The sequence below is a fragment of the Podarcis cretensis genome (assembly GCF_951804945.1).
Source record: "Podarcis cretensis genome assembly, chromosome: 8".
NCBI lineage: Eukaryota > Metazoa > Chordata > Lepidosauria > Squamata > Lacertidae > Podarcis > Podarcis cretensis.
The window spans coordinates 86,588,778-86,616,639 of NC_137177.1; the positions used below are offsets into that span (position 1 = coordinate 86,588,778).

At 49.3% G+C, this 27,862-nt stretch overlaps 1 protein-coding gene across 6 annotated transcripts in view; it reads left to right on the forward strand.

Annotated features, from left to right (window-relative positions):
- Window positions 1-9,811: 9,811 nt before the first annotated feature.
- PAX8 (paired box 8) overlaps window positions 9,812-27,862 on the forward strand; it is a 36,414-nt gene continuing 18,363 nt past the window's right edge. For 2 of the 6 annotated variants that reach the window (XM_079987551.1, XM_079987555.1), the window contains exons 1-5: window positions 9,812-9,895; window positions 10,186-10,290; window positions 25,109-25,274; window positions 26,942-27,142; window positions 27,341-27,429. In XM_079987551.1, coding sequence (XP_079843677.1) covers window positions 10,266-10,290; window positions 25,109-25,274; window positions 26,942-27,142; window positions 27,341-27,429 — 481 coding nt within the window. In that variant the 5' untranslated portion in view covers window positions 9,812-9,895; window positions 10,186-10,265. Of the gene's footprint in view, window positions 9,896-10,018; window positions 10,070-10,185; window positions 10,291-25,108; window positions 25,275-26,941; window positions 27,143-27,340; window positions 27,430-27,862 lie in introns of those variants that run through there. The other 4 variants (XM_079987554.1, XM_079987556.1, XM_079987553.1 and 1 more) reach the window with 3 other exon arrangements.

A 27,862-nucleotide genomic window follows, 5' to 3' on the forward strand; every position in this document is an offset into this window, starting at 1 on the left:
AACCCTTTCTCAAAGACTAAGTGGTTCTGAGCCTTGTCACTCACTGGCTGGGTTTCTCCAGCCACTCTGGGCGGCTTCCAACGGAATATTAAAATACAATAACCTATTAAACATTAAAAGCTTCCCTAAACAGGGCTGCCTTCAGATGTCTTCTAAAAGTCTGGTAGTTGTTTTTCTCTTTGACATCTGGTGGGAGGGCATTCCACAGGGCAGGTGCCACTACCGAGAAGGCCCTCTGCCTGGTTCCCTGTAACTTGGCTTCTCGCAGTGAGGGAACTGCCAGAAGGCCCTCGGACCTGGACCTCAGTGTCCAGGCAGAATGATGGGGGTGGAGGCGCTCCTTCAGGTATACTGGACCGAAGCCATTTAGGGCCTTGGCGTAACTTAGGATGCCAGGGCTGTGGGAGGGGTGTCTTTACCTCCAGTAAGATGCCACAGAAGAGAAGACCCTGTCAGCCTGATGATTTCACCAAAGAAATTCAGGTCATGCAAAGGAAGCGAGAGAGGAACAGCAGCTCATTTGCCTGCAGTAGTGGGGGACAGTGGGGACGGGACTGCTACCCTGCCAGCCCAACTGGGCCACCCAGGTGCTGATCAGCAGCTGGTCTTTGGTACTTTGCCGACTCTGTCTTTGTCCATATTGTTCGTGTTCAGTTGTGGGTGAACATATCAGACGACACAGCGATTCTTCAAACAGCTCTTGTTTATTCACAGGCCAGACCAGAACTGAACTGAAGGGTTCAGTCAGCCTGCTTATATAGAGCTCCAGTACAATGTAACTGTAACAATTTTCTAAAACTATCCAATCACTGAACGTCACTTTCGATCCCTTATTTGCATAACTATCTACAGTATCCCCCTGCTGGCCCAGGGTGAGAACTTCAGTACATAACAGTTTGATTACAAACTCTGTGGGCAAAAGCAGTGTTGCCCAAAGTCATTGTGACATCAGGTGATTGGCATCTAGCTGGCCTCCCCATTTGTCAAACTTTGCCCATGGGGTGGGGGAGAGAACAATCTGCCCCACCACCTGAACCCAGTCCCCCAACCTTGACCTACTGAGGTCAGCACCGGCAGGTGACCAGCAAGATCTTTTTTTTAATTATGTTGATAAAAATACAAACACTTCATGCCACTTTTTGGCTCTAACAAGACCTTCAGAGTGTTTTATATTTTTAAAAAACAAACCGTCAGATAACAAAAATCTCAAAAAAAGGAGAGATACCTTTGACACAATTTGGTCTCCTTTTGCTCCTTTATTGAAGAAGAACAAAATATTTTAATGCCATCATCAGCACATGACTAAAGGTGTTGGTGGCCCATCTAAGAGGGATTTTGGGCCTGGGCAGACCAGAGGTTGCCAAGGTGACTGGGGTGTTTGCGAGAGAGGTGACAGGGGAAAAGTGCCTTTAGTAAGGTGTGTTGGGAAGAAGGGGAGAAGAAAGACTATGATCCATCTTGGGCAGGCTGGCTGAAGGCTGGGTGAGAGAGACGCCTTTGACTCCAGCGCTCCATTGCTGCGGGGGAAAAGCCCTACTTGATATGACCGTGTCGTCAGATCTGGACTCCCTCCATGCAGACTCAAGGTGTAAATATGTGAATAAATCATATTTCTTAAAGCTACGGTGGTCTCCACTGTGTCTTCAATTCTCCAAAGGAGCACAGACTTTGGGGGAGTTCCTGGAACCCCCTGGAAGCTTGCTATCACTGGACAGAGAGTGTGGGTGGTGCCCAACATTTGTGAGGTGAGGATATATATAGCAAGAGTAAGAATTTTTTTTGTTGTTGTTGTTGTTATTTAGGGGATTTGAATTTAATTCTAAATTATATACCGGAAACGTGGGAGATTACAAGGGGTCAAAAAAATTGGATGTACTGTGCCATATTAGAAGCAAAAAAACTTGTTTTGATGAATTGGAAGAGCCGCAAAAAGATTCCATTGAGCACATGGATTGACAATATGGACAGACTAGTTACATACAAACGAATTGCATATCGACGCAAATTAAGAATGGATAAATATGAAGAAATCTGGAAGGAATACTTAAGAGATAAGGCGGAAAGTGATGGGAAGTAGGGGGAGGAAAGGTGGGGAAATATTGTTAAAAAGGTGTAGTTATAGGTATATCAGTACTCAAATCTGAATTGTTATATTGTGCTATTAGTGTTATTTTGGTTTTTGTTGTATGTGATTTTTGTTGTTGCTGTTTGTGTTGAAAAATGATTAAATAAATTAATTTTTTTAAAAATAAAATAATCCCATTTCCGTCTTCTAAGGCATTAGTGAACTTTCCCAATTTGATGCCACCTGCAAATTTGAGGCACTCTGTGATCAAAGACGTTAAAAGCAAAAGATTTCTGTCTTGCAAGGGGTTAAACTAGACGACCCTTGTGGTCTCTTCCAGTTCCACAGGTCTATGATTCTATGAACCACCAGGGTGAGGCAGAAGCTTGTGCCCGCCCACCCAGTCTATGCTAATGAGGATCCACTACTGAGCACTTTTGGGGAGAGGAACGCCAACCAGCTACAAAACAAATAAGAAATAAATAAATGCGAAATGCTTCTCTGCCTATCAAGATGTGGGCAATAAAGTTGCGTTCACACACTCTTACGGTCTCCCTGCATGATGGACACATCATGCAGACCGTATAAAATAATAGCAGAGGAGATCTGGCACGTTCAAATAGCACATAGAATTTGCAGGGGCTGACAGGCAGATATGACAAACAGACAACAGATTTTTTTTTTCCCTGATGGCTAATGACTGAGGAATACAAACAGCAGCACGGAAAGTGAAGGTTAAGCAATGCAACCACCATTTCATGATCCACTGTGGGGGAGGGGCAGACAACATAACTAAAACTTTTACTTCATTGTACAAATCAAATGTTATCACAGAACATAAAGAGCATAATTGAAGCTGATGATGAGCTCACAGATGCCACAGGAATGTGCATCATTTGGGGAATATGCAGATTAATTCTGTGCCACGAGACTGGGGATGATACAACCATGGTGGGCATCATTTTTGGTCTCTACACCGGAGTCTATTTTACAGCTTACTGGAATTTGGTACAGCCCTTTTTATTTAAATGAGACCTTCCAAATATAACTGGTGGTTGTTGTTGCTGCTGCTGCTGCTGCAGCCCCTGGAAAGCTAAGCAGAGCTATTTATTTAAAACGTTTGTACCTGCCATTTAGCTAAAAATGATCCCAATGCGGCTTACAAAAATTAGTTAGTAAGACTTGCAGTTGAAGTGGTGGATGTGTGAAAAAAAGAAAAAAAATATTGGGATATGATAAATAACGAAATGAAAAAACTATTTAAATACACTTTCCCAAAGAAACCAGAAGCATTTTTTTCTAGGGATAACAGGGGATGAATTAAAAAAGGAAGATTACAAACTATTCATGTACGCAACAACCGCCGCTAGAATCTTAGTGGCTCAGAAATGGAAATCCCAAGAAATCCCAACTTTAATGGAGTGGCAAACAAAAATGTAGAATTGGCGAAATTGACTTATAAGATTCGGAACCAAAAAGAAGCAAAGTTCGAAAAGGATTGGAGTAAATTTGTTGAATATATACAGAGTAATGGTAAGAATTTAAAATCTGTAGCAGGATTAATGTAAATCTTGTGATGTGGATGGAGTGTAAATAAGAAACTGTAAGAAAAGACTTGAGACATGAAAACCGTTGAAGGGATGGAAGGAAGTCCGGGCGCAATAAGGGGCAGGGTAAATAAGAAGACATACAAACTTTTGAATGTATTTGTTTTATTTGTTGTTGTTACAAAAAAGCAATTAAAAAGTATTGGGGAAAAAAGAAAAGACTTGCAGTTGAAGAAGACACAAGGTAAAGAGAAGAGGAGAGAGAAATCCAGGTCAAGTAGCAGTTCTACCACAGTCATGCAGTCTGCACAGATTCTGGCCATGTAGGAGAACGATTCTCTCTGAAATTCCACCCCACTGGATCCAGGAGCAGAGCAGATGACCAAGGCCAGGCCAGGAGGACAGGAGTGCTCCTATCACACACTTCCTTCCTCAGACACTTGGCAATGGCAGTAGGGCTCCTCACAAGAGAAGGTGTCATGGAGTTGCCCTCTTTTTTTGCTGACATCGCTGGTGGTTTGGTCTTAGCAAAGAGCAATTCCTTCCTGAAAGCACTCAGTCCAGCAGAGAAGGCACCAACACCCAGGCCACAAAGACAAGGCTGATCCTCCCAAATGGTTATTTCCTAGACAACTGAGATAGTTAGGAAAGCTTGCAAGGCAGTATGAACATAAGGGGATTCCCAGCTGATGAATTGTCTCAGCTGCAAGTGACAAGAAGGTTAGGCACCTGTGGAATTTTGGCAACAAGGTGAGTAAGGCAGCAAACCCTCCTCCTTATTAATCTCACAAATCTCAAGTTTCCAAGTAATGTTTCTTGTTGTTGTTGTTGTTGTTGTTGTTGTTGTTGTTCTTGTTCTTGTTAATGATTTTCAATTTTATACATTTCAATAATTTTATAATCATTTTAACATTTCAAAACTTGACTTCCTTCCCCCTCTTTCTGCGGTTCCTTAAATTTATTTTTAATATTTTCTGCATATCCAAATTAAGTTAGTTCACTCATTTATTCATCTACTTTAAATATATACTCTTATAAAACTACAGGTTATTACAGTAATCCTGCCAATGTTCTTATCTGTTTACAATTTATTTGTAAATATTCAATATTTCCATTCTTTTATTTTAAAAAGTTTGTTATCTTGATTTCTGATTTTTCCGGTACGTTTCGCCATTTCTGCATATTCCATAAATTTTTGTATCCATTCTCCTTTTGCTGGGACTTCTTCTTCTTCTTTCCATTTTGGGGCGAGGAACATTCTTGCCGCTGTACATGAATAAATTTCTGTACACTTTGGGTAGTTCTTTCCTTGTAATTCCCAAAAGTTTCCAAAAGTTTCCAAGTAATATAGCTTGGAATATATTACCTGGAATAGGTATGCAGGTAAAAAATAAATAAAACAGCAGGGGGGTGGGGCTATATTCAGCATATTGTATAGAATGCCTCACGGTTACCCTTGATTGCAATGTCATCAGCTGTTCTGTTCCTGTTGCTTAACCATTTCCTTATGCTCTTCATGCACCTGGTGGTATTACATTGAAGTCCTAACCAGTTATTTATTTATGTGAAAATATTTAGAGACTGGTGGCTTCAGGGAGACTTTAAACAGTGTTGGGGACAAAATAGTGCCCAGTGGAACCTCACAACACAAGCTCCAGGGAGTCAAAGCACACTCCACAGTGCTACTCTGGACTCGACAGCATAGGTAGGAATGAAACCATAGAATCATAGAATCATAGAGTTGGAAGAGACCACAAGGGCCATCGAGTCCAACCCCCTGCCAAGCAGGAAACACCATCAGAGCACTCCTGACATATGGTTGTCAAGCCTCTGCTTAAAGACCTCCAAAGAAGGAGACTCCACCACACTCCTTGGCAGCAAATTCCACTGCCGAACAGCTCTTACTGTCAGGAAGTTCTTCCTAATGTTTAGGTGGAATCTTCTTTCTTGTAGTTTGGATCCATTGCTCCGTGTCCGCTTCTCTGGAGCAGCAGAAAACAACCTTTCTCCCTCCTCTATGTGACATCCTTTTATATATTTGAACATGGCTATCATATCACCCCTTAACCTCCTCTTCTCCAGGCTAAACATGCCCAGCTTCCTTAGCCGTTCCTCATAAGGCATCGTTTCCAGGCCTTTGACCATTTTGGTTGCCCTCCTCTGGACACGTTCCAGTTTGTCAGTCCAGTGCTTGGGATGCCCACCTCAGGAGTATGCCAGAGTCAGTGGTACCCAAAACCACTGAGAGATTGAGCAAGGGCAACAGGGGCTCACTCCATCGCCCAACTTTTGATAAAGTTCATTCACGCAGTCCCCAAACCAGGCCTGACCCTCAAAATACCAGGCCACTCCCCTTTATCACACACACAGCCCAACAAGACAATGACAAAAATCCACCAACAGCATACAAATCAATATGGCTAACCTGATCCAAAACACCCACCTACCCTACTCACACATGAAAACAAAGACCATCACAGCCAACCACAAATGAACAACCACACCCTAGGCCAACCCCCACCACTCTCACCACCAAAGGAACACAAACGAACAGCAAAGAACCTGCACAAGCAACGCTGGCACCAAACCCTACATATATTAAGCAAAATAGAAACATTGCCACCCGACCCCACCCCCCTTCCCCCCTCCACCCCTTTTCTTCCTACTGTCTCAACAAATGAAACTGATTTGTAAAAATCTTACATGGAGGGGGGGGGGACGAGAGAGAGACATTGCACATACTTTTGTAAATCAAGAAAATCTTTAATAAAAATACATTATAAAAAAAACAAAAACCAGGCCACTCCTAAAGAAAGCTTCCCTGGACATCTTGGATGGGAATAACTGCCAACCAATGGCAAATGCCTCCTTCTCAGGGAAGGTGTTGGAGGGAGTAGCAGCGGGGCAGCTGCAAGGATCCTTGGATGACACAAAATACCATATTTTTCACTCTATAGGACGCACTTTTCCCCCTCCAAAAATTAAGGGGAAATGTGTGTGCGTCCTATGGAGCACATGCAGGCTCCTTGGCTTCAGTGATAGCAACGCAAAGCCTCCGAAGCACAGAGGGAGCACTCCCTCCGCGCTCCGGAGGCTTCACGTTGCTTTCGCTGAAGCCCAGAGAGAGAGAGGGGTCGGTGCGCACCCACCCCTCTCGCTCTCCAGGCTTCAGGGATAGCTGCCTGAAGCCTTCGGAGCGCAGTGCGAGTTCCCGCTGCGCTCCGGAGGCTTCGAGTTCCTTTTGCTGAAGCTGGGAGAGCAAGACTCTCCTGGCTTCAGCAGAGAGGGAGAGCTGCGCAGCGCCCCTTCAGCCAAGCGGGAGGAGAAATGGAAGGATCTCTGTTTCTCCTGCCGCTTCGCTGAAGGGGCGCTGAGCAGAAAGGGGGAGAATTTTTTTTCTTGTTCTCCCCCTCTAAAACAAGGTGCGTCCTATGGTCAGGTGCGTCCTATAGAGCGAAAAATACGGTATTTTGATCCATTCCAACCTGGGCTCCACCTGGTCATGGGACTGAGTTTTCCTTGGTGGCCTGGATGCCTGCTTCTTGGTCTCACTGTAGCTTTTGATACCTGCTGGACCAGCTCTGTGGCCTGGAAATTGGGGGCACTGTATTCCAGTCCTGCTTATGGGATCAATTCCAGTAAGTAGCATTGGGAGGGTGCTTTTCGGCCCCCTGCTGGTTATGCTGTGGAGTGCCACACAGCATTATTTTATCCCCAGTGCTGTTTAATATCTACAAGAAGCTGCTGGGAGCTGTCATTAGGCACTTAGCTCTGTTTCCACGTAACATCAGAATCATGAGAGGCCATGCAAGACCTGGACCAGTCAGTGCCTGGGCTGAGTAGTAAGATGGGAGAAGGGAAATTAGCTGAGCCTGAATCCCGGCCAGACAGCAGCACTCTGGGTGGGGGGTTCCCATGTCAGAGAAACAGGTCAATCGCCTGCCTGAGATGGGGTTGCCCATCTCCTGGAAGAACAGGCATGTAGTGCTTCTGGAGCTGGCTCTGGTGCTGGAGGGCCAGGTAGCCTCAGTGGCTAGAAACACTTTTGTCCAGCTGTCCTGGTATGACAACCATTCCTGGGCGGGGAGACCTTGCTCAGGCATTAGTAAATTCAAGATTAAAGGTGAAGGTAAAGGGACCCCTGACCATTAGGTCCAGTCGTGGCCAACTCTGGGGTTGCGGTGCTCATCTCACTTTACTGGCCAAGGGAGCCGGCGTACAGCTTCCGGGTCATGTGGCCAGCATGACTAAGCCGCTTCTGGAGAACCAGAGCAGCCCACGGAAATGCCGTTTACCTTCCCGCCAGAGCGGTACCTATTTATCTACTTGCACTTTGACGTGCTTTCAAACTGCTAGGTTGGCAGGAGCTGGGACCGAACAATGAGATCTCACCCAGTTGCGGGGATTTGAACCGCCGACCTTTTGATCGGCAAATCCTAGGCTCAGTGGTTTAGACCACAGCACCACCCATGTCCCTAATTCAAGATTAAATATGTGTCATGTGGTACTTCCCTTTTGCTTGATCCAGCAAATGCAGCTAGGGCACAGCATATTCATTGTATTTACAGCAATTTATTGTAAATTCTTTAGAGGTTTTGTTACAATCAAGTGGTACAGAAATTTTGCTTTAAAAAAACAACAACCCAAAAAACAGAGCTATTCTGCATTTCGTAGCACAGCACCCCCACCCCTCCAGTGCTATGGTGATTTCGCTAAAAGTACCCTGGTCCATGTTGTGCTGTGTTATGTGACCTCACCTCATCTGCTGCCATTTCTCTCATCCTTTCTGTTCTGCAGACTTCACACTTATTATATTAAGCAGAATGGAGTGGTCCACCAGCTGGTGACAGCTGCAAAATAGTAGCTTGAGGGCAGCTGCTCAAAGGGTGGAGCCAAGCACAGACTGCGCCCCTGAGTCACACACCTCCACATACCAGAACGGAGCTACATGTGACTTGCTGCAGATCAGGGGCCCCAGACACCTAACTGACAACAGCTTCTTCTGGTTTCTAGAGGGAATCAGAAATCCTTTACTGATTCAGCAGATCTGTCAGCAATCTAGCAGTAGATCCTGATGGACTTTTACCCCTCCTCACCAGGGGGGTTGGCCCCCATCAAGGATGCAGAAATTGTGCAACTCCACTCTGGCTCAGAGGGACGCGGGTGGCGCTGTGGGTTAAACCACAGAGCCTAGGACTTGCCGATCAGAAGGTTGGCGGTTTGAATCCCTACAATGGGGTGAGTTCCCATTGCTCAGTCCCAGCTCCTGCCAACCAAGCAGTTCAAAAGCATGTCAAAGTGCAAGTAGATAAATGGTACCGCTCCGGCGGGAAGGTAAACAGCGTTTCCATGTGCTGCTCTGGTTCGCCAGAAGCGGCTTAGTCATGCTGGCCACATGACCCGGAAGCTGTACGCCGGCTCCCTCGGCCAATAAAGCGAGATGAGGGCTCCAACCCCAGAGTTGGCCACGACTGGACCTAATGGTCAGGGGTCCCTTCATCTTTACCTTTTTACTGTGGCTCAGAGTGGCTTGGAGCTTACCTGCCTGTCTGTGATCTCCCCAGGCTGTTCTGGGCAGCCAACATCTCATTGCCAGGAGCACAATGGAACCTCAGTCAGCAGAACATGAGACTCTTCATTCCAGGTTTGAGCCCTACGTTGGGTGAAAGATCCCTGCATTGCAGGGGGTTGAACAATATGACCCTCGTCATCTTCCAACTCTACAATTCTCCAGTTCTAGGTACGTGTCTCTGCTCCTCGCCCTTCCACTACCGGTGCCTGGAAACCCAGGGTGAGCCAGTGCAAGCAATACTGAGTGAGGTGGCTCCCTGTGTTATGCAAGGGCACAAGTAAGCATCCCACCACAACAGGCACTCTCTGCTGCCCCAGCCTGGCCTGGGCCGGCTGTCAGTGGGGGCCACAGCTGGGCCTAGCAGTCCAGGCCAGGTGACGTGGATCCAGGAAGGAGATCTCTCCACCAGGTCAGGCCAGGCCAGGCCTTGCTTTGCTTTCCTCCCCTCCTGCCTGGTTTCTTTCACAACAGCTCCTGAGCAGTTCTTTTTAACTCTTAAAAGCACTCAGCCATGACCCCCCTGCTTTCTCTCCCCCTCCAAAACCCCAGGCAGCCAATCCAGCGCCTCTTCGCTTGCCGAGGCAGAGCTGCGAGGGGGCTGTGTGGATAAAACCAGCTTGCCATGCCTCTTTTCCTGGGGACAAAACGGCCGGAGAAGCCGCCCAGGACCAGGAGCTCCTTTCTCCGGCTGGCCCCGGTGGAGGCGACCAGGTACAGGGTCCTCCTAGGGCGCCAGAGGCAGGAGACCCGCGCGGGGGTGGGGTGGAGAGGTGCCAGGGCCACGCAGCCCCCCGGGGACCTTCTCAAATCCTAGGGTCGTAGAGAAATGGGTACTGGGGGCCCTTCCAAGAACCCTTGGCCCTCCTCGCCTTGGGTGCTTCCGAGGTCTGCTTACTGAAACACGCGCGTCCAAGTCAGGGCCAGCAGGTGCCCCGAAAAGTGCCCTTTGCTGGGGCGGCCCCCCACCTTTCCTCAGGCCGCTCTCGCTTTCTCTCCCCCAGCAGCAAGAGCAGGGCTTCGGATCCCTCCAGGAAAAGGACCCGGCGGCCTCTCGCCCGCCCCCCGACGAGCCGGCCAAGCCATGCCCCATAACTCCATCCGCTCAGGTAAGCTTTCCCGTGGCGGTGGGGCAGAGGGAGCAGGGTGGGAGGGAGTGGGGGACTCACTCGCCCACTCCCAACCTATACGGAGGATGAGAGAAGAGCCTCCCCCCCCCGGGCTGCATACCTTCCACTCCCAACTGGCGCCCCAACTGTCGCTGCCCCCCCCCAGCTGGGCTGCCGGTCTCTTCCAGCCCCCACGCGCGTTGGGGAAGGAGGTCCGGGAGGGCGACGCCGCGCACGAGAAGGCAGGGCATTCCCGGCCCTCCTGCGCGGAAGTTGCGCGCGCCCAGGGCCAGCCCGGGCGCCCCCCTGCCGCGGCCAGCCAGGCTTGCGGGGAGGGCCCACACAAGGGGGGCGGCTGAGCCCCATAGCGAGCAGCCCGAGCGAGTCGCTGGGCTCTCACCCGCCTCGCCAAGCGGGGCGCAAGAATCCGCCTCTGCGCTAGCCTTGGTCCGCTTGCGGAGGGAGGCAAAGGCGTCCTCTGTGGCCGGAGAGGGGGGGGTCGCTCCTGACCGACTCGCCCCACCCAGGGGCACCGGAAAAAGCCTCCTCCAGCCCCTGCCCCACAAATGCACAAGCTTGGAGTGAAGGGCTCGCCTGCCGTTCAAACTCCCCTGGGGCTCCCACGTAGCCACCTCCAGATCCCCTGCTTTTGGGGGGTGAAGCTGTTGCGCAAAGCAGCTCCATGTGGGGCTGAGCCCCGGGGCGGAGAGGGAGCTGGGCTGCTACGCGAAGCGCACCTCCTTCTTCTCACCCTTGCAAAGTTTCGACGTGCGGGAGACGTGGATCGGGATCAGCGGGGTCTGGCGCGCCCCGCGCACACCTCTGAGCGCGCGGGGGGAGTCACAACCCGCCCACCTGGCCAGCACGGGACCCCTTTTCCAAGTTGTCCAGACATTTGCGGGGTTGGAGGCAGAAAGGCCGCCGCGAGGCCTTTGCCGGCTGAAAGTCAGGTCTGTGGCTCGCTGGCCAACCAAGTGGGGCCAACGCAGTATTTTCGTTTCATCCTGAGCCGATATTCAACTGGGCTCCTAGTTGGTGCCCATTGGCGTAGGCAAGGTGCGGCGGCGGGGGGGGGGTAGCTGCCCCTTAAATCAAGTAAATCAATACATATACTTTACTAACTGAGGTTCTGCCCCCCAACATAAATCCTGGCTACGCCCATGCAGGTGCCCGAGATCTCCACTGGTCATCAATTTCCGTATTATTTGCATTTTCGTCTTCTCGGAGAGCAACTATGAGATTTCTCAGGAGGCAGAGCGCGGGAGAATTGCCAGCGGTGGGTTGGAAAGAAAAGGGAAAATTTAGTTTCCGTTAGCGAGAAATTTGGATGTGGGGTATTGCTGCTTTTGCTGCACGGTTCGCCATTATTATTATTATTATTATTATTATTATTATTATTATTATTAGTTGTTGTTGTTGTTGTTGTTGTTGTTGTTGTTGTTGTTGTACCCCACCAGTTGTGCAACCATTTAGGATTTTAGAGGTCAAAATTTTGCTTCTTTCTCGGCGCTACAAAAACTCTCAGGGTTGCCACAATATGGCAACTCACTGCAGCATTGGGTCGCCCAGCTAATTCAGTGTCCGTTGCCCGCTGAGCAACACTTTTTCCCCCTAAAGAAGTTCATATTCGAGTGAATGCTGGGCCAAACATTACGTTTCAGAAAAAAGCAGGTTCAAAGGAGTCCAGCCGCTGCCACGTGTCGGCCTCTTCGGACTGAGGCGCGTCTGATCCCCTGAGTCAAGTCTCCAGCCCTTCCAGACTGGATCGCGGGGCGTTCCGAATCCCATCCACTCGGCTGCTTCGGGCCACGAGCTCCGGTTCGCGCGCTCGCCGGTGCCTCTTTCGAATCCGAAGCAAGTCCCGCTTCGCCCCGGGAGGCTTCTGGGCGGGCCGAGGCCCCCTCTCTCCCGTAGGGAGAAGCAGGGAGACCGGCGGCGGCTGGCAACGACGGGGCTCCGGGGACTCCAGTGCCACCGCAACGGCTGCGAAGGGACCGGAGGGACGCTCCGTCCGGCCCGCCACGTCGGTTTTGCAGTCCCAGGCCTGCCTTCTCGTCGACCATCGCTCCGTCGCGCCCCACTTCCCTTCTCTTTCAAGGGCTCCCTTTTTTTTCCTTTCCCCTGAACAAGGAGGGCCCTCGAGGCGTCCGCTTCCATCTCCAAAATTCCGTCTCACAATTTCAGCGGCCGTTTTCTTGGAGACGTAAAAGCATAAGAAGTGCCTGCATTCTGGATCCGGCCAGAGGCCCATCGAGTCCAGCATCGTATTCTTGCAGAGAAACCCGCCGGCAGGATTCGACCACAAGCGACCTCTCCCTTGCTGCGCTTTCTAGCAGCTGGCATTTGGAATAATTTCTGCCTCCAACTGACCCAAACGATCGCGTCCCACTCGGAATATTTCTGCATGAAGGAAACGCCTTTTGCAGACCTAGCTTGGCCACAGCGGAAGTAAAATCAATCGATCAATTCAATAAATATATAACAAGATCATCTGAATGGTCCCCGCTGGCCACGTCGAAGTCTCCCATGAAGACTGTCGGTATATTGCAGGAGTTCTTATGGCGCATTTTTTCGCCACACCGTCCCAAGCGCTCCTTCTGCCCCAGGCGCAAACGGGGCATTTGTACAAGATTCTCGCTGCGGCATCCGGACAACCCTAACATCTCTTCAAGACCTCGGCAACCCCCTTGCAGAGGAGACGGATCCGTCCCCGGGGCTCGGGTCTTTAGCTGGGCTGGCCGCTCCCAGGTCCAAGGGGCGGGAAGGCGCTGGTGGGACTGGGAGCGAGGCGCAACCCTTTTATTTTGGATTGGTCTCGTCGTGCAAGCAGCTTGAATGAAAAGGTGCCCGGTGTGTTTCCATCTTCCTCTGAGGCAACCTCTGCACCCAAAATGGTTTAATGACAAAATAAATAAAAGAGCCGACATAAAATGGGGAGGCTGCGTCGCCCTCTTGCCTCGACAGCGACCACCTTCAGGCTCCTGTCTGCCGCCTTTCGGGTTCTGACAAGATTCGGCTTTTCCAGAACCTTTGGTGACATAGGTGCCAACTTCGTGGGGCCCTGGGTGCCCGAGCACCCACAAAATTCTCCATGAAGGGACCGGGCACGCACAGATTTCGGTGCCAGGGCACCCATGGTCCCAGGCACCGACGGTCGCGGGGCCAAGGTTGGCACTCCTGTCTGGTGATGACCGGCGCGCTGGAGCGAATTTGCTTTTCTGAACACGTCTTGATTCCATCCCATGTTGGAATAAGGAGGGAGCAAATGCCCTCGGAAGTCCGTGGCGCCAAATCCACTGCCTTTATTTATTTGTTTATTTATAAAACTGGCGAAGAGGGAATGTGAGTGAAACTTGTCAAAGAGCAACAGGCGCGGCTACTGTGCTCGTAGAGACATCACCTTGCCAACAAAGGTCCGTATAGTTAAAGCTATGGTTTTCCCAGTAGTGATGTATAGAAGTGAGAGCTGGACCATAAAGAAGGCTGATCGCCGAAGAATTGATGCTTTTGAATTATGGTGCCGGAGGAGACTCTTGAGAGTCCCATGGACTGCAAAAAGATCAAACCTCTCCATTCTGAAGGAAATCAGCCCTGAGTGCTCACTGGAAGGACAGATCCTGAAGCTGAGACTCCAAGACTTTGGCCACCTCATGAGAAGAGAAGACTCCCTGGAAAAGACCCTGATGTTGGGAACGATGGAGGGCACAAGGAGAAGGGGACGACAGAGGATGAGATGGTTGGACAGTGTTCTCGAAGCTACCAGCATGAGTTTGACCAAACTGCGGGAGGCAGTGGAAGACAGGAGTGCCTGGCGTGCTCTGGTCCAGGGGGTCACGAAGAGTCGGACACGACTAAACAACAACAACAGTGCTCGATGGAACAGAGAACGGAACCGGAGCTCCACCGGGAGATACAGTGGAGGGCGCGTAAGACCTAGCAGCTCCTGGGAGGCGGGTACGGTACACACGTGCAGGATGACCCGCTGGTTTCCAGCCCAGAGGGCAACGGGGCCGGGACGTTGGCTTTGGCTGTGCAGGCAAGCGAGGCCGCCCTTATTTTCCCTGCGATGCCCAGTTTTCTCCAGGCGGACACCCCGGTTTTGCGGCGCCAGCTGTTTGCCCCCCGACTGCTGCTCCATGGAAATGGCTTGCTTGAAGCCAGCTGGCGGGCGACGGGTGCAATAAGAACCAACTCCTAGGGGCTGAGGTTCCTTCTCCCTCCCAATAAAATATTTGTGGGTGTCGCCGCGCCGCCCCCCAAGTTGATGGGTACTGCTATTCAAATGGTGTGCATGTGCTACGTCTTGTGATCAGTTATGTTGGTTGGGATCTTGGGCAGTCGGGCCGAGGAAATCTGATCTGGAAGTCCGTCACCAGGAGCAAAAACCAAGTGAGAAGCGATCGGGCTTGATCAAACTTCTTTTCCTCTCTGCTGTTTCCGGATCTTCTGAGACCCCGCGGAATTTGCTGCATTTCGCGCGGTGTCAGAGCAGAGAAAGCAACATGCTGGGACGAAGACGATGAGAAAGAACTCCGGGACCCCCAGCTCGCAGCTTGAGAGGCCGGCGAGGCCAAATTCTTACCTGGCGCTGCGAGGTGCTGGGCGCTTCCAGACGAGCCTTCGAATGTCCTTCATGCAATTTTGCGTCTAGATGGAATTCGGTTGCAGCTGGAGGATTTTGCTGCGCATTTCCCGTTTGGGAGCCATTCCATGCCCGAATCCTTCTCAATTGGCTCGCTGACTTAAGAAACCTCATTCCAGGAAGAAATTAATTAACACTGCTATTAGCTATTTGATTAGTAGGAAACGGCAGCCTTCCCTTCCAAGTGCCGGTGTGCAGGAGCTGGCTGAAAACCTGAAAGGTGCTGACCCTCGCCAGCCCAGGGATACCGCGGGCGCTGCTTTGAAAGTGAACTTTTTCCAGTTCCGCTGGGCTAGGCTAGTGCAACGAGCAATCAGGGGAAATCACGTACCCCGGGGGGTGCTGACGTGGTGAAGAGAAGCATTCCAAAATATATATATTTTTGGGGGGGTTGGGGGGAGGGAACAACAAAGCCCACACAATTCTGTCGTGTTCATCCTGTAGATGCACAGACCCCACCAAGTGCAAGATCCGTCCTCGAGTCCCCACTGCTGCTACTTTCAAGAGCATCCACAAATACAATTCCTCAGGCTGGGGTGGGAGGTGAGCTTCTCCTACTTTTACCCAAAGCGCCGCAGTCTTTGTGATCTTTGCAGCCCCATCCATGGTGCTGAAGCGGATGCGATCCGCACGGTCCCTTCCAACTCTGCAATTCTATGATCCTATGAACTGAGAAAGTAGGTGAAACAACCTTCAGTTGTTGCTGAACCGCAGCTCCCACTGTCCTTCCTGGCTATTGGCCACAGTGACTGCCTGGGCAGACGGGAATTGGGACCATGGCAACATGTGGAGTGATTCTGCGTTATCTGTTCTCCTTTGCCCTGTTGGGTCAGCTTCCACCGAGACCAACTTATAACACGGGATAAGTGCACCACTAATGCACTATTCTTGCGTCAAAAACATGTTGCAGAAAATATCTGCTACAGTAAAATACCAGCCTCTGGAAGGGCCCTCGGTTTCCATGCCGCGTCTTCTTCTTTTTTGGTGATCATTTGTAGATGAGTAAGGGATGCGGGTGGTGCTGTGGGTTAGATTTACTCACATCCAAAGTCTTGGCAGGATTCAGCACATACAATGATGAAAATCAGTGATGCAAATCAGACAGGCAATCATCCTTAAAAGTTATAGTCCAAAATGGAGTATGCTCTCTGGACGAGAGTTTACAGACATCCTATCCCATTGTGGGTAAGAAAAAGTGTGTGCAGTGACAGGAAGATTTCGTTTCTATAGTTCCCCTTCCTGCTACACAAGTTTAGAGGATATGACATCATAGAGTCCCCTGTCTGTGACTGTCCAGCAGCCATGCATTTCTGATTTTGGCTGCACATCCTTCTCACAAAAAAACAAGTCCTGTGAATAATTATTTAAGGCATTGTATAATAATAATAATAATTTATTATTTATACTCCGTCCATCTGGTTGGGTTTCCTCAGCCACTCTGGGTGGCTCCCAACAGAGTATTAATAATAATAAAAAAGCGATTAAACATCAAACATTAAAAACTTCCCTAACCAGGGCTGCCTTCAGATGTCTTCTAAAAGTCAGATAGTTGTTTATTTCCTTGACATCTGATGGGAGGGTGTTCCACAGGGTAGGCACCACTACACTATATGTTTAGCCTGGAGAAGGGAAGAGAAGACTGAGGAGGGGTCAGAAACCTTAGATCAGTGGTTGGCAGGGGGCTGGTCCACTGTCCCTCAGACCTTGTGGGGGGGCTGGACTATGTTTTTTTTTGGGGGGGGGAATGAACAAGGGATGATGAGCGGCGTGCAAAAGGGCTCCAGAGAGGGGCTGCTTTAAATGGCGGCCGCTCGAGAGGGGTGCTCAGCCAACTGCGGCTTCTGCGGCTTGCGAGTGGCAGGGGCTGGCGGAGGGATGATGAGCTGCACGTGAAAGGGCTCTGGAGAGGGGCTGGCACCAACAAAGCCCAGCTCCCTTCCTCCTCTAGGCAGGGCAGGGAGAAGCCAGGAGGAGGGAGGGAGGAGGCGCCACCATGGTGTGTGTGAGGGAGGGGATGAAATGGCACAGCCCGAACGATCAGAATCAGATCCATGCTGATCCACTCAGCAATTCCCAGACCATCGGTGGGCTGGATCCAGAAGACAATAGGGCCGTATCCGGCCCCCCTGAGCCTTAGTTTGCCTACCAATGCCTTAGACCTAGGGTCAAACGTGCCTCTCCAGACCTCTTTGTTGTTGGAGAACAGTAGATATATTTCAGTGGTGTGCAGAGAGAAAGTCAGGTATGGCTACTGATTGTAAGGGTCAAGGAAAGTTTTGGTTTGGTACTCGCAGCAAACAAAGCTATCCTAAGTCTTGGCTGGAGGAAAGTGGCAGAGCACTTTCGCTTGTCTGGATGGAGAAGTTTGTGTGTGAAGAAAGCTCTGTTTTTGCATGACTGGCACGTAGCCTACTGCATAAGTGACACCTGCTCCCCTGCTCAGTTTTGCCTCTAAGTCCCACCCCATCACTGGTATGGTTGCCCCTGCAGGATAATGACCCATGAGCTGAAAAAGGGTTAATCTTAAGGTGTTTGCTCCAGAGGGCAAGAGTAGAGATTACAGGAGTACAGGAGGTTAGATTTTGTTTGAACATTAGGAGCAATCTCTTGATAACAAGTGCGGAATGATCCTGACACCAGTTAAGCAAGTGGGGTAGCGATGGACTTTCTCTTCATGGAGAGGGTGGGCAGTCATTTATTAAGAACATAGGAAGACCTTTGCTGGATCAGGCCAGTCACCCTGCTCTCATTGTGGCCAAACATATGTCTGTGGGTGACCTACAACCAGGACTCTCCCTTTCTGCAGCTTCCAGAAAAGGGTATTCTGAGTTACTTCTGCCTCCGACTTGGAGGGCACTAGTAGCCATTGATAGCTCTCTCCTCCATGAATTTGTCTAATTCTCTTTTGAAGCTGTCCAAGTTGGTGGCCATCACTGGAGGATTTTCGGGGGGGGGGGGAGGAATTCCATAGTTTAACTATGTGCTGTGTAACTGAGTACATTTTACAAACTTCAGTCATGTCACCAAACTTAATGACCTTTTCTCTAAGCTAAAAAGTCCCAAATGCTGCAATCTTTCACGTAGGGGAGTCGCTCCACCCCTTCACTGTTTTGCTTGCCCTTTTCTGAGTGTTATTGGGGAGGCTCTACCTCTGGATACCTGGGACGCAGGTGGCGCTGTGGGTTAAACCACAGAGCCTAGGACTTGCTGATCAGAAGGTCGGCGGTTCAAATCCCCGCGACGGGGTGAGCTCCTGTTGCTCAGTCCCTGCTCCTGCCAACCTAGCAATTTGAAAGCACACCGGTGCAAGTAGATAAATAGGTACTACTCCAGCGGGAAGGTAAACAGCGTTTCCGTGTGCTGCTCTGGTTCACCAGAAGTGGCTTAGTCATGCTGGCCACATGACCCAGAAGCTGTACGCCAGCTCCCTCGGCCAATAAAGCGAGATGAGCGCCGCAACCCCAGAGTCGGTCACGACTGGACCTAATGGTCAGGGGTCCCTTTACCTTTACCTTTACCTCTGGATTCATTTCTTTGAGCAAGGGGTTGTGCTGGATGCCCTCCCAAACCCTATGCACTTCCCTGGGTTCATGATTTAGGGCAGCATTTCAGATAGATAAATAATTTCAGAAGCGGCATTGGCAAATCCTTTTGGTTTTCAAGAAGAGAACTGGGATCTATAGTCTGCCCTTTGGACTGCATTACTTCCACACCAAGGTCCAAATAGTGATGACAAGCACCAGGAAGTATTTTCAAGAGATGTTGGCAGATATCTCTTTAGGTAGAAGGACAGAATTCTTGAGTTTTCAGTTCAACATATTATGAAGTGGGAGACATATTAATAAGCTGAAAACCCGCCTGTCAAAAAATGTAAAGCATTTGGAAACAGTTTCCCCCCCTCTCTCTTTTCTTTCTTTCTTTCTTTCTTTCTTTCTTTCTTTCTTTCTTTCTTTCTTTCTTTACCTTCTTTCCTTCTTTCCTCCATAATTGTTATTGCCCTCTGCATGATTGCTCTGGCCTCATATTCCATCTCCCCTCAGAGGCATTCGCAATTCTGTCGTTATTCTTGTATTAGTGCTGAGCCCATTAAAGCTAATTTGTTCACCCTAATCTCTATTTATTTTTCCCTAGTTGATATTAGATTTGCCTCTCTATTGCGCTCTCCTGATTCTTTTCCTTTTGGTCTTTCTAATGGGTTTCTCTGTTAATGGTACCCAACCTTCCTTCCTTCCTTCTTGCTTCCAAACCCGCAGATCCTCCCATTAACTCCTCGCTGTCCTCCTTCTGCTCAAACCCCTGATAGGTGGCTTTTTGCAGTTTTGCCGCTCAGGCTTGAGAAATTACCTGTAGCTCTAAGCAAAGCCCAAAAGCACTTGGACAATGGTGCTTCAGTGAGAAAAAGAGTCTCATTGGCAGCGTCTGTGTGTTACCCCTGCTGGGCTGGGTTCAGGACCCTCTGCAGGCAACGCTTCCTTTGTGCAATGAGGCGGTTACTCCTTTTTTTCAGAGGATCCAGACCTCCTTCCTCCTGGCAAAACGTCTGTTGTGGAGATGTTACATTTCCCCACGACTTAAAATAGGCTTAAAATAGGTACTGTATCAAGGAGCAGGTATCAAGGAAACCTATTGGCTCATGTCAGTAATCACACAAGCTCCATTTGAGGATCACTAAAAAATAAAAATAAAACTACCATATGAGAAATATTAAAAGGGACACGGGTGGCGCTGCGGGGTTAAACCACAGAGCCTAGGAATTGTCAATCAGAAGGTCGGCAGTTTGAATCCCCACAACGGGGTGAGCTCCCGTTTTTCAGTCCCTGCTCCTGCCAACCTAGCAGTTCGAAAGCACCTCAAAGTGCAAGTAGATAAATAGGTACCGCTCTGGTGGGAAGGTAAACGGTATTTCCGTGCACTGCTCTGGTTCACCAGAAGTGGCTTAGTCATGCTGTACTCTGGCTCCCTCGGCCTATAGAGCGAGATGAGCGCTGCAACCCCAGAGTTGGTCACAACTGGACCTAAATGGTCAGGGGTACCTTTACCTTTACCTTTTTATGAGAAATATTGCATTCCAACATCTGAGGTTTTCAGTTTTTTTGGTTTACCATATTGCCCTACTTAGGTCACCCCATTGGAATGATAATATGTGGGGCAGGACTTCAGAGAATCTTGAACTCTTGGTATGATGTGAATGCACTGATCAAATATCTGAGGAAGCCTTGCAGTCCATAGCAGAGGCTTAACCCCAGTACAGTAGTTAACAACCGGCTGATACAGGGATGGAAAGCAGCCCCACACACCCAAAAAATAAAATAAAAATGCACAGGTATATCCCCGGAGAAGAAGGAAGTGGGAAGAGATTTTAGTTTGCTACTTAGATTCAAGTGAGAAGGTGTCTAAGGCTAACACACTGCCTGTACAGGGTTTTTAAAAAAATCACTCTTTTCACTATAGTATTGTGAAATCAGGAGTTCGTTCCAACATAAATGGAGGCAAAATGCAGCCATAAATAAACAGAAGGGAAATACTGGGCATGTTCAGGGGATACCTGAGTTTTGGAGAAGTACAGAAAAACTTTTTCAAAAATTAAGGGGGTGCCTTCCCCCAACCCCTGCAGCCCAGTGCTCAGTAACCCCCACTGAGCCTCTTGGGCTTGCCGATCAGTAGGTCAGCAGTTTGAATCCCTGCAATGGGGTGAGCTCCCGTTGCTCAGTCCCTGCTCCTGCCAATCTAGCAGTTCGAAAGCACCTCAAAGTGCAAGTAAATAAATAGGTACCACTTCGGCAGGAAGGTAAACGGCATTTCCGTGTGCTGCTCTGGTTCGCCAGAAGTGGCTTAGTCATGCTGGCCACATGAACCGGAAGCTGTACACCAGCTCACTTGGCCAATAAAGCGAGATGAGCACCGCAAACCCAGAGTCGGTCATGACCGGACCTAATGGTCAGGGGTCCCTTTACCTTCACCTAGTTAGAAAATAAATCATGGAAACTGGGGAGGGGAATGGCCTGCAGGAAGAGCCAGCACGCTGAATGCAGCCACTCTGGCAAGGAGGGCATTTTGTATATCTAGTTTCAATCTTGTTGCTTGTCCACGTTCTCTTTTAGAATAGAGCAGTTGGGAGTGTTACTGGACAGAAATAAGTTTAGCTACCAGGAAGCGAGGGAGAGGGAAGGAGGAAGGGAGGAAGAGCTGAACTCTATTGCTTCCTGCTTACCATAGGTCAGGAAAATTCCTGACAAGTCCTGATTTTCAGGTGTAAAAATGGCATGGGGGTGGGGCAAAATTCTGCTGAATTAGCAAAATGTAAGGGAAAACCTGGATGTATGTCAATGCAACGGAAAAAGCAGTGGAAACAGCTGGAAAAAAACATTATTTTGGGGACAGGTTTCCCCAGAAAAGCAGAACAATTTTGGTAGTTTCCTTAAAAGAAGAAAGAACCAATTTTGAAATATGGCAACCCTATGTACGGAAGTGAGAGCTGGACCATAAAGAAGGCTGATCACCAAAGAATTGATGCTTTTGAATTCTGGTGCTGGAGGAGACTCTTGAGAGTCCCATGGACTGCAAGAAGATCAAACCTCTCCATTCTGAAGGAAATCAGCCCTGAGTGCTCACTGGAAGGACAGATCCTGAAGCTGAGGCTCCAATACTTTGGCCACCTCATGAGAAGAGAAGACTCCCTGGAAAAGACCCTGATGTTGGGAAAGATTGAGGGCGCAAGGAGAAGGGGACGACAGAGGACGAGATGGTTGGACAGTGTTCTCGAAGCTACCAGCATGAGTTTGACCAAACTGCGGGTGGCAGTGGAAGACAGGAGTGCCTGGCGTGCTCTGGTCCAGGGGGTCGCGAAGAGTTGGACACGACTAAATGACTAAACAACAACATGTTTGTGCATTCTATGTTGGTGGGGTGGGCAGGATCGCAGGCTTCCGTGCTCTCTGTGTGATTCTTGGAACTGGCCTTGTAGGCAGGTCATGTCCTCCTGCCAGAGGCGGCTGCATTTGCCTGGAATCTAAGCTGTGCCTCTGATGCGTCAGTTTTAACTCTTGGCCGTGTTCCCTGGGAGCGGGGAAGGGAACTGAGCGGCCAGAGGTCAAGAATGTTAAACGTCTTGACTAGGACTAGCTGTACCTGCGAAACACAAGCCTGGTGATGCCACTGCTCATTATGATTCAAGGAAAACAAAAATGGTCGGGAGAACAACCTGTTGGACTGGGTGTGATGGCCTGGGATTCGGACTTGGGTGCTGAACCTGAGGGATCCCAGCCTGCACAGGATTCCCCGCCTCCAGAACCAGCTGAGCCGGGGCTGGGGCATGAGCCTGAAGGGTCCTCACCTGTGCTGGGTCCTCAGGTGCAGGCATCAGCTGAGTCTGCTCTGGCTCCTGAGGTGATGGAGGACCCATTGCCTGCAGGTGCTCCACTCTCAGCCCCATCAGGGGAAGCTGAGGTTGCCTCTGGGTCCAGTAACCCGCCACCCTCTCCTGAGCTGCAGAGGCTCAGGGCAGAGAGGCGGAGGGAACTAAGTTCCCACAGGAGGAGTGCTCGCCTCCAGGCCAGGAGAGGGGAGTCACCTGTGGACCGGGGCCGCCCTATGCCTCGGGGCATATAAAAGCCAGCCAGACCCAGTCCCAAGATGTGGGAGCAGCATTGTTGGTTGCTAGTTCCTGCCTGAACCCTGTCCTGCTTTCCTGCCTGAGCTCCTCACCCGCCCTGGCTCCCTGCTTGCAAGCCTGTTCTTGACTTCACCCGGCTCCCTGCCCTGCACCCAGCTTCAGCTACTACGGACTGCCTCCACATTGCACCTTTGACCATAGGCCGGACTTGGACCTTGTCTCTTGGGTAACCCACGGGACCAGCACACTGTGGCTGGCAGCAGCAATGGCAGAAGAGAGGGTCGGGAGGCAGGCTGGAGGGGGGGGAGGGATATGCACTGCCCTGCTGGCATCACAGTCAACTCCGGGAACAGGCTCATTCACCTCCCCACTCCACTTTTGGGAACATCTGTACGATTTTCTCAAGTCTCCTGGCAGTTCATCCCCAGCAGAGTGACATTCAGAAGTTGAGCCTGTCAATCATCCTTGGATGCTGAGAGTCAGACTACATGCAAGATGAAAGGTCTGTGAAATATACTCGGAGTCGAGTGTGGATTTCATGCTCTTTATTCAGCTCATAGTAGTGAGGAATGAAAGTTTCCCCAAAATGTCTGCTTTATATACATTATTTACACAATGGGCCCCACGTGATTGGCTAATTCGGGGATTCTCCTGTAGGCCAATCAGGTTGCGGATTCACTTCCACCTGGAGATGGATTGGGTGGCTCCTGCGGACCAATCAGACTGCTGCATTGTTCTAGGACCAATCAGATGGCTGCATTCTGGATCCTATTCAACTCAGTACATAACAGTCTGGGACTGGAACCAAACTTACTTCTGAGCCCCAGACCAGACAGACACAAGAATAGGGGTTTCTTAACTATTTGCTCCTGCATCATGGCCCCTAATCCAGCTCCGAGCTGTTATTCTCCCCAACAGGTAATTGAAACTTTGAGGGACAGGCATTTGAACTAGAGCTGTGGCGTTGGGGGGGCATGGGGTTAGATTTCCTGCACTATAATAATAATAAATAATAATAAATTTTATTTATACCCTGCCATCCCCAGCCAAGACCGGGCTCAGGGCGGCTAACACCCGATATAAAAAAATTGATCGAAATACAACTTAATAAACAATATTAACATACAACATTGAAACATTAAAATGCAGCCACCTTTCAGTGGAAACTCAAATAAAAAACTTTTTTGGGGATGAAAACGTCAAGTCTTCACTAATGTTACAAATATCCATGGTCCAGTTCAAAATGGATATTCTTCTCTGGAGGAGAGCAAAGAAACATCTTTCCCCATTGCAGGTAGGAAAAAAAGAGTGTGTTGTGACAGGAAGGAAGAGATAGGGATTCGTGTATTTTTAATCTTTTGTTGGAAGCTGCTCAGAGTGGCTGGGAAAACCCAGCCAGATGGGCAGGGTATAAGTGTGTGTGTGTGTGTGTGTGTGTGTGTGTGTATAAAAAGTGTAACACTTCATGGTGAGTATTGACACCTATTTTTATAGAAAAAAATGCACTGGATTAACCCATTGTGTGTTCCTGTCACCAGGTTTGGTTGTATAATTATTGTTGTTGTTGTTGTTGTTGTTGTTGTTGTTGTTGTTGTTGTTATACTTATACTCCGCTTATCTGAGTGGGCTGTAACTATTATGACTGATTGCCCCAGTCAGACATCATAGAGTCCCCTCAGTACAGGTTCTGAAACTCTGGGGGCCATAGAGCCTGTTTGCAATTGTCTAGCAATCATGCAATCCCACACACAAACCTCTGTCCCACAAAAGGTGGGTGCCTTTGTCCTCTACCTGTAGCCCGTCCCCAAACAATGGCAACTCTAGGTGGCATCTAACTTTCCTATTCTTTTCCCCCCCAAGGCTGGGAAATTACTCAGCACCCTCTTCGCCATCCAAAACTATTGGGGTGGTGGTGGAGTAAAGTACCCCAAGAAGAGGAATAGAAACCCTTCATCCTCCAATTAACAGAGCCCCACAATCCATCTTAGAACAGGGGTCAGCAAATTTTTTCAGCAGGGGGCCAGTCCACCACCCCTCAGACCTTGTGGGGGGCCAGACTATATTTTTTGGGGGGAAATGAACAAATTCCTGTGCCCCACAAATAACCCAGAGATGCATTTGAAATACAGTGGTACCTCAGGTTAAGTACTTAATTCGTTCCAGAGGTCCGTTCTTAACCTGAAACTGTTCTTAACCTGAAGCACCACTTTAGCTAATGGGGCCTCCTGCTGCTGCCGCGCTGCCGGAGCACGATTTCTGTTCTTATCCTGAAGCAAAGTTCTTAACCCGAGGTACTATTTCTGGGTTAGCGGAGTCTGTAACCTGAAGCGTATGTAACCTGAGATACCACTGTAAAAGCACACATTCTACTCATGTAAAAACACGCTGATTCCCGCATCGTCCGCGGGTCGGATTTAGAAGGCGATTGGGCCGGATCCGGCCCCCGGGCCTTAGTTTGCCTACCCATGACCTAGAACCTTTTGTTAGCAAAAATAACAGCAGTGGCAACAGCACTGAGACCAGCTCTCCCCATCCCTCTGGGGACTGGGTTTGTGTCTTAACAGGACACGGAGGACTGAACCAGTTGGGCGGGGCATTTGTGAATGGCCGGCCCTTGCCAGAGGTGGTGAGGCAGCGCATTGTAGACCTGGCACACCAGGGCGTGAGGCCCTGTGACATCTCCCGACAGCTGCGGGTCAGTCACGGTTGTGTCAGCAAAATCCTTGGCAGGTAAGCATGAAGGTGGCCACTCAGGGCTCTGCAGAGCTGGGGTGAGTAATGACCGTGCCGGAAGACGGATTGGCCTCTCGCTCCGAGAATCCAGCTGTGGCATCAAGAAGGAGCTCTAGCCAGGGAGGCTGAGAGTAAATCTTTCCTGTAGCCATTTTCAAAGGCCTCATCCTGGGAGCATTCCAGAGGTCAGGGGTGGCCAGCTGGAGGGCTGTGGGCTCCATGGAACAATTTGCCATGCCCCTGATGGCCCAAACAAATTTAAATCATATTGCGGCATAAGTTTTTGCTTGGCTTTATTGTGTTGCTGTTTCACGAGCGTTCCAGGCTTGCGCATTTCCCCTCTCAAGGAAGGAGATCTTTCGGAAAGCTCATTTCACATGTACTCAAAATCTCTGGATACCCTTATCATCCACATTACAGAGCCTGACCATGACTGTTCATCCCTTAGAGTGGTGTTGTCGACGCAGCAGACACTAATGTCCAAAGCAAGGAACTGTGGCTTAACGCCGGTTTACTAACCACGATCTTAGGCCGCCTCCAAATGAGCTTCTGTCATTTCAGCTAAACGATAGTTTTGCAAGCTGGGAATGTTAAGTGACTAAGTGCTGTATTATTGGGACTTTGTAAATATAGGATGCCATGTAATCCTCTTGTGTTTTCTTCAAGTGGAAGTGTCCCCTTTTGCCTGAAGAAACACCCTGTGCTTGAGGTGTAAGAAAGAAAATCTGCTGTATACTGTGGGTTTTCCTGGTTGCCTACAGTGCAATTGCTTAACGCAATTTTTGAAAGTATTCACCTTCCTACATGGATGTCTGAGCTAGTGAAGTGAGATGGACGGCCAGTTATGTGAGGCTGCCTCTGAAAAGTGCTCAGAAACTTCAACTGGCTCAAAGAGCTGCAGCGAGATGGGGGCAGGTTATAGGAAACAGATGATTCCCTTGCTGGAACAACCCCACTGACTATTAACCTGTTTTTGAGCACAATTCAAAATGGTGGTTATGGACCTATAAAGCCCTACGTGGCTTAGGCCCAAGCTGTCTGAAAGGCCCTATTCCCTCATGCAAACCTGCCTGGGCCCTGAGTTTTTTGGGGGGAGTCTTCTCAGTCCCACCACCTTTTTGGAGGGCCTTCTTGGTGGCTGCTCCCAGACTCTGGGTCTCCCTCCCTGGAGAAGCCAGACTGGCCCCAGCCTTGCTGTCCTTCCGCCAACAAGTGAAGACTTTCTTGTTCCAACAGGGTTTTGGAACCTGACTGTTTTTAAGGAAAGTGCTGGGGCTGTGAAGTTTTCAGTAGTAACAATCTGTATGTTTTAAAAAGTACTGTGTTTGTGTGTTATTAAAGTTTTATTTTTAAAAATTGCCCCTCCCCCAATGTTTTTAGCTGTTTCTGCTTTAACCGTAAACTGTTTTGAAAAAGCTGGGATGTAAATAAATGTAATAATCCTAATCCTAAAAATAAATAATTAGATGTGAGAAAGCTGCTGTGAGAAAGCAGATTGTTATTTTTTACTCCGCGAGGAACCCATTTTGAAATTTCCACTCTTGGCAGGAGCCCATCTCCATGTTTGCAGCGAGTTTTCAGCCGGAGGGGTGATAAAACTCTAGGCAATGCCAAGAACATTTCTTGTTGTGAGTGTGGTAATCCTATTACTTTGTCTATTGGAGTAGGTACTACGAGACGGGCAGTATACGGCCAGGGGTGATCGGGGGCTCCAAGCCCAAGGTGGCAACCCCAAAGGTGGTGGAGAAGATTGGAGATTATAAGCGGCAGAATCCCACCATGTTTGCTTGGGAAATCCGGGACCGGCTGTTGGCAGAGGGAGTCTGTGACAACGACACTGTTCCCAGTGTCAGCTCCATCAACAGGTGAGAGCACTCACCACATTCCATTGTGGCGACCGTAACCTGGGTTTATGGGGCCATTGGGCACCTAGCTTACACATATCTGAGCTTCTAAAACTGGCCAGGTCCAGCTTCTGATCTCAGCAATGCTGCTAGCAGACGCAGGACCTTGTGTTCTTCCACAGACACCCTCTCCCAGCTCTTGTCTTCTTTTCTCTCCAGGATCATTCGCACAAAAGTTCAGCAGCCGTTCAACCTCCCGATGGAGAACTGCATGGTGCCCAAAACATTGAGCCCTGGCCATAACCTCAGTAAGTGCTCTTTGGATGGCTCCCTCCTGATCTGCACCCACTTGGCTCCACTCTCTGGGTTCAACTGAAAATAATAATAATAATAATAATAATAATAATAATAATAATAATAATATATTTATACCCCACCTATCTGGCTGAGTTTCCCCAGCCACTCTGGGCGGCTTCCAATCGAGTGTTAAAAACAATACAGCATTAAATATTAAAAACTTCCCTAAACAGGGCTGCCTTCAGATGTCTTTTAAAGATAAGATAGCTGCTTATTTCCTTGACATCTGAAGGGAGGGCGTTCCACAGGGCAGGCGCCACTACCAAGAAGGCCCTCTGCTTGGTTCCCTGTAACCTCACTTCTCGCAATGAGGGAACCGCCAGATGGCCGTTGGCGCTGGACCTCAGTGTCCGGGCTGAACGATGGATTGAGAAGGTGATTGGG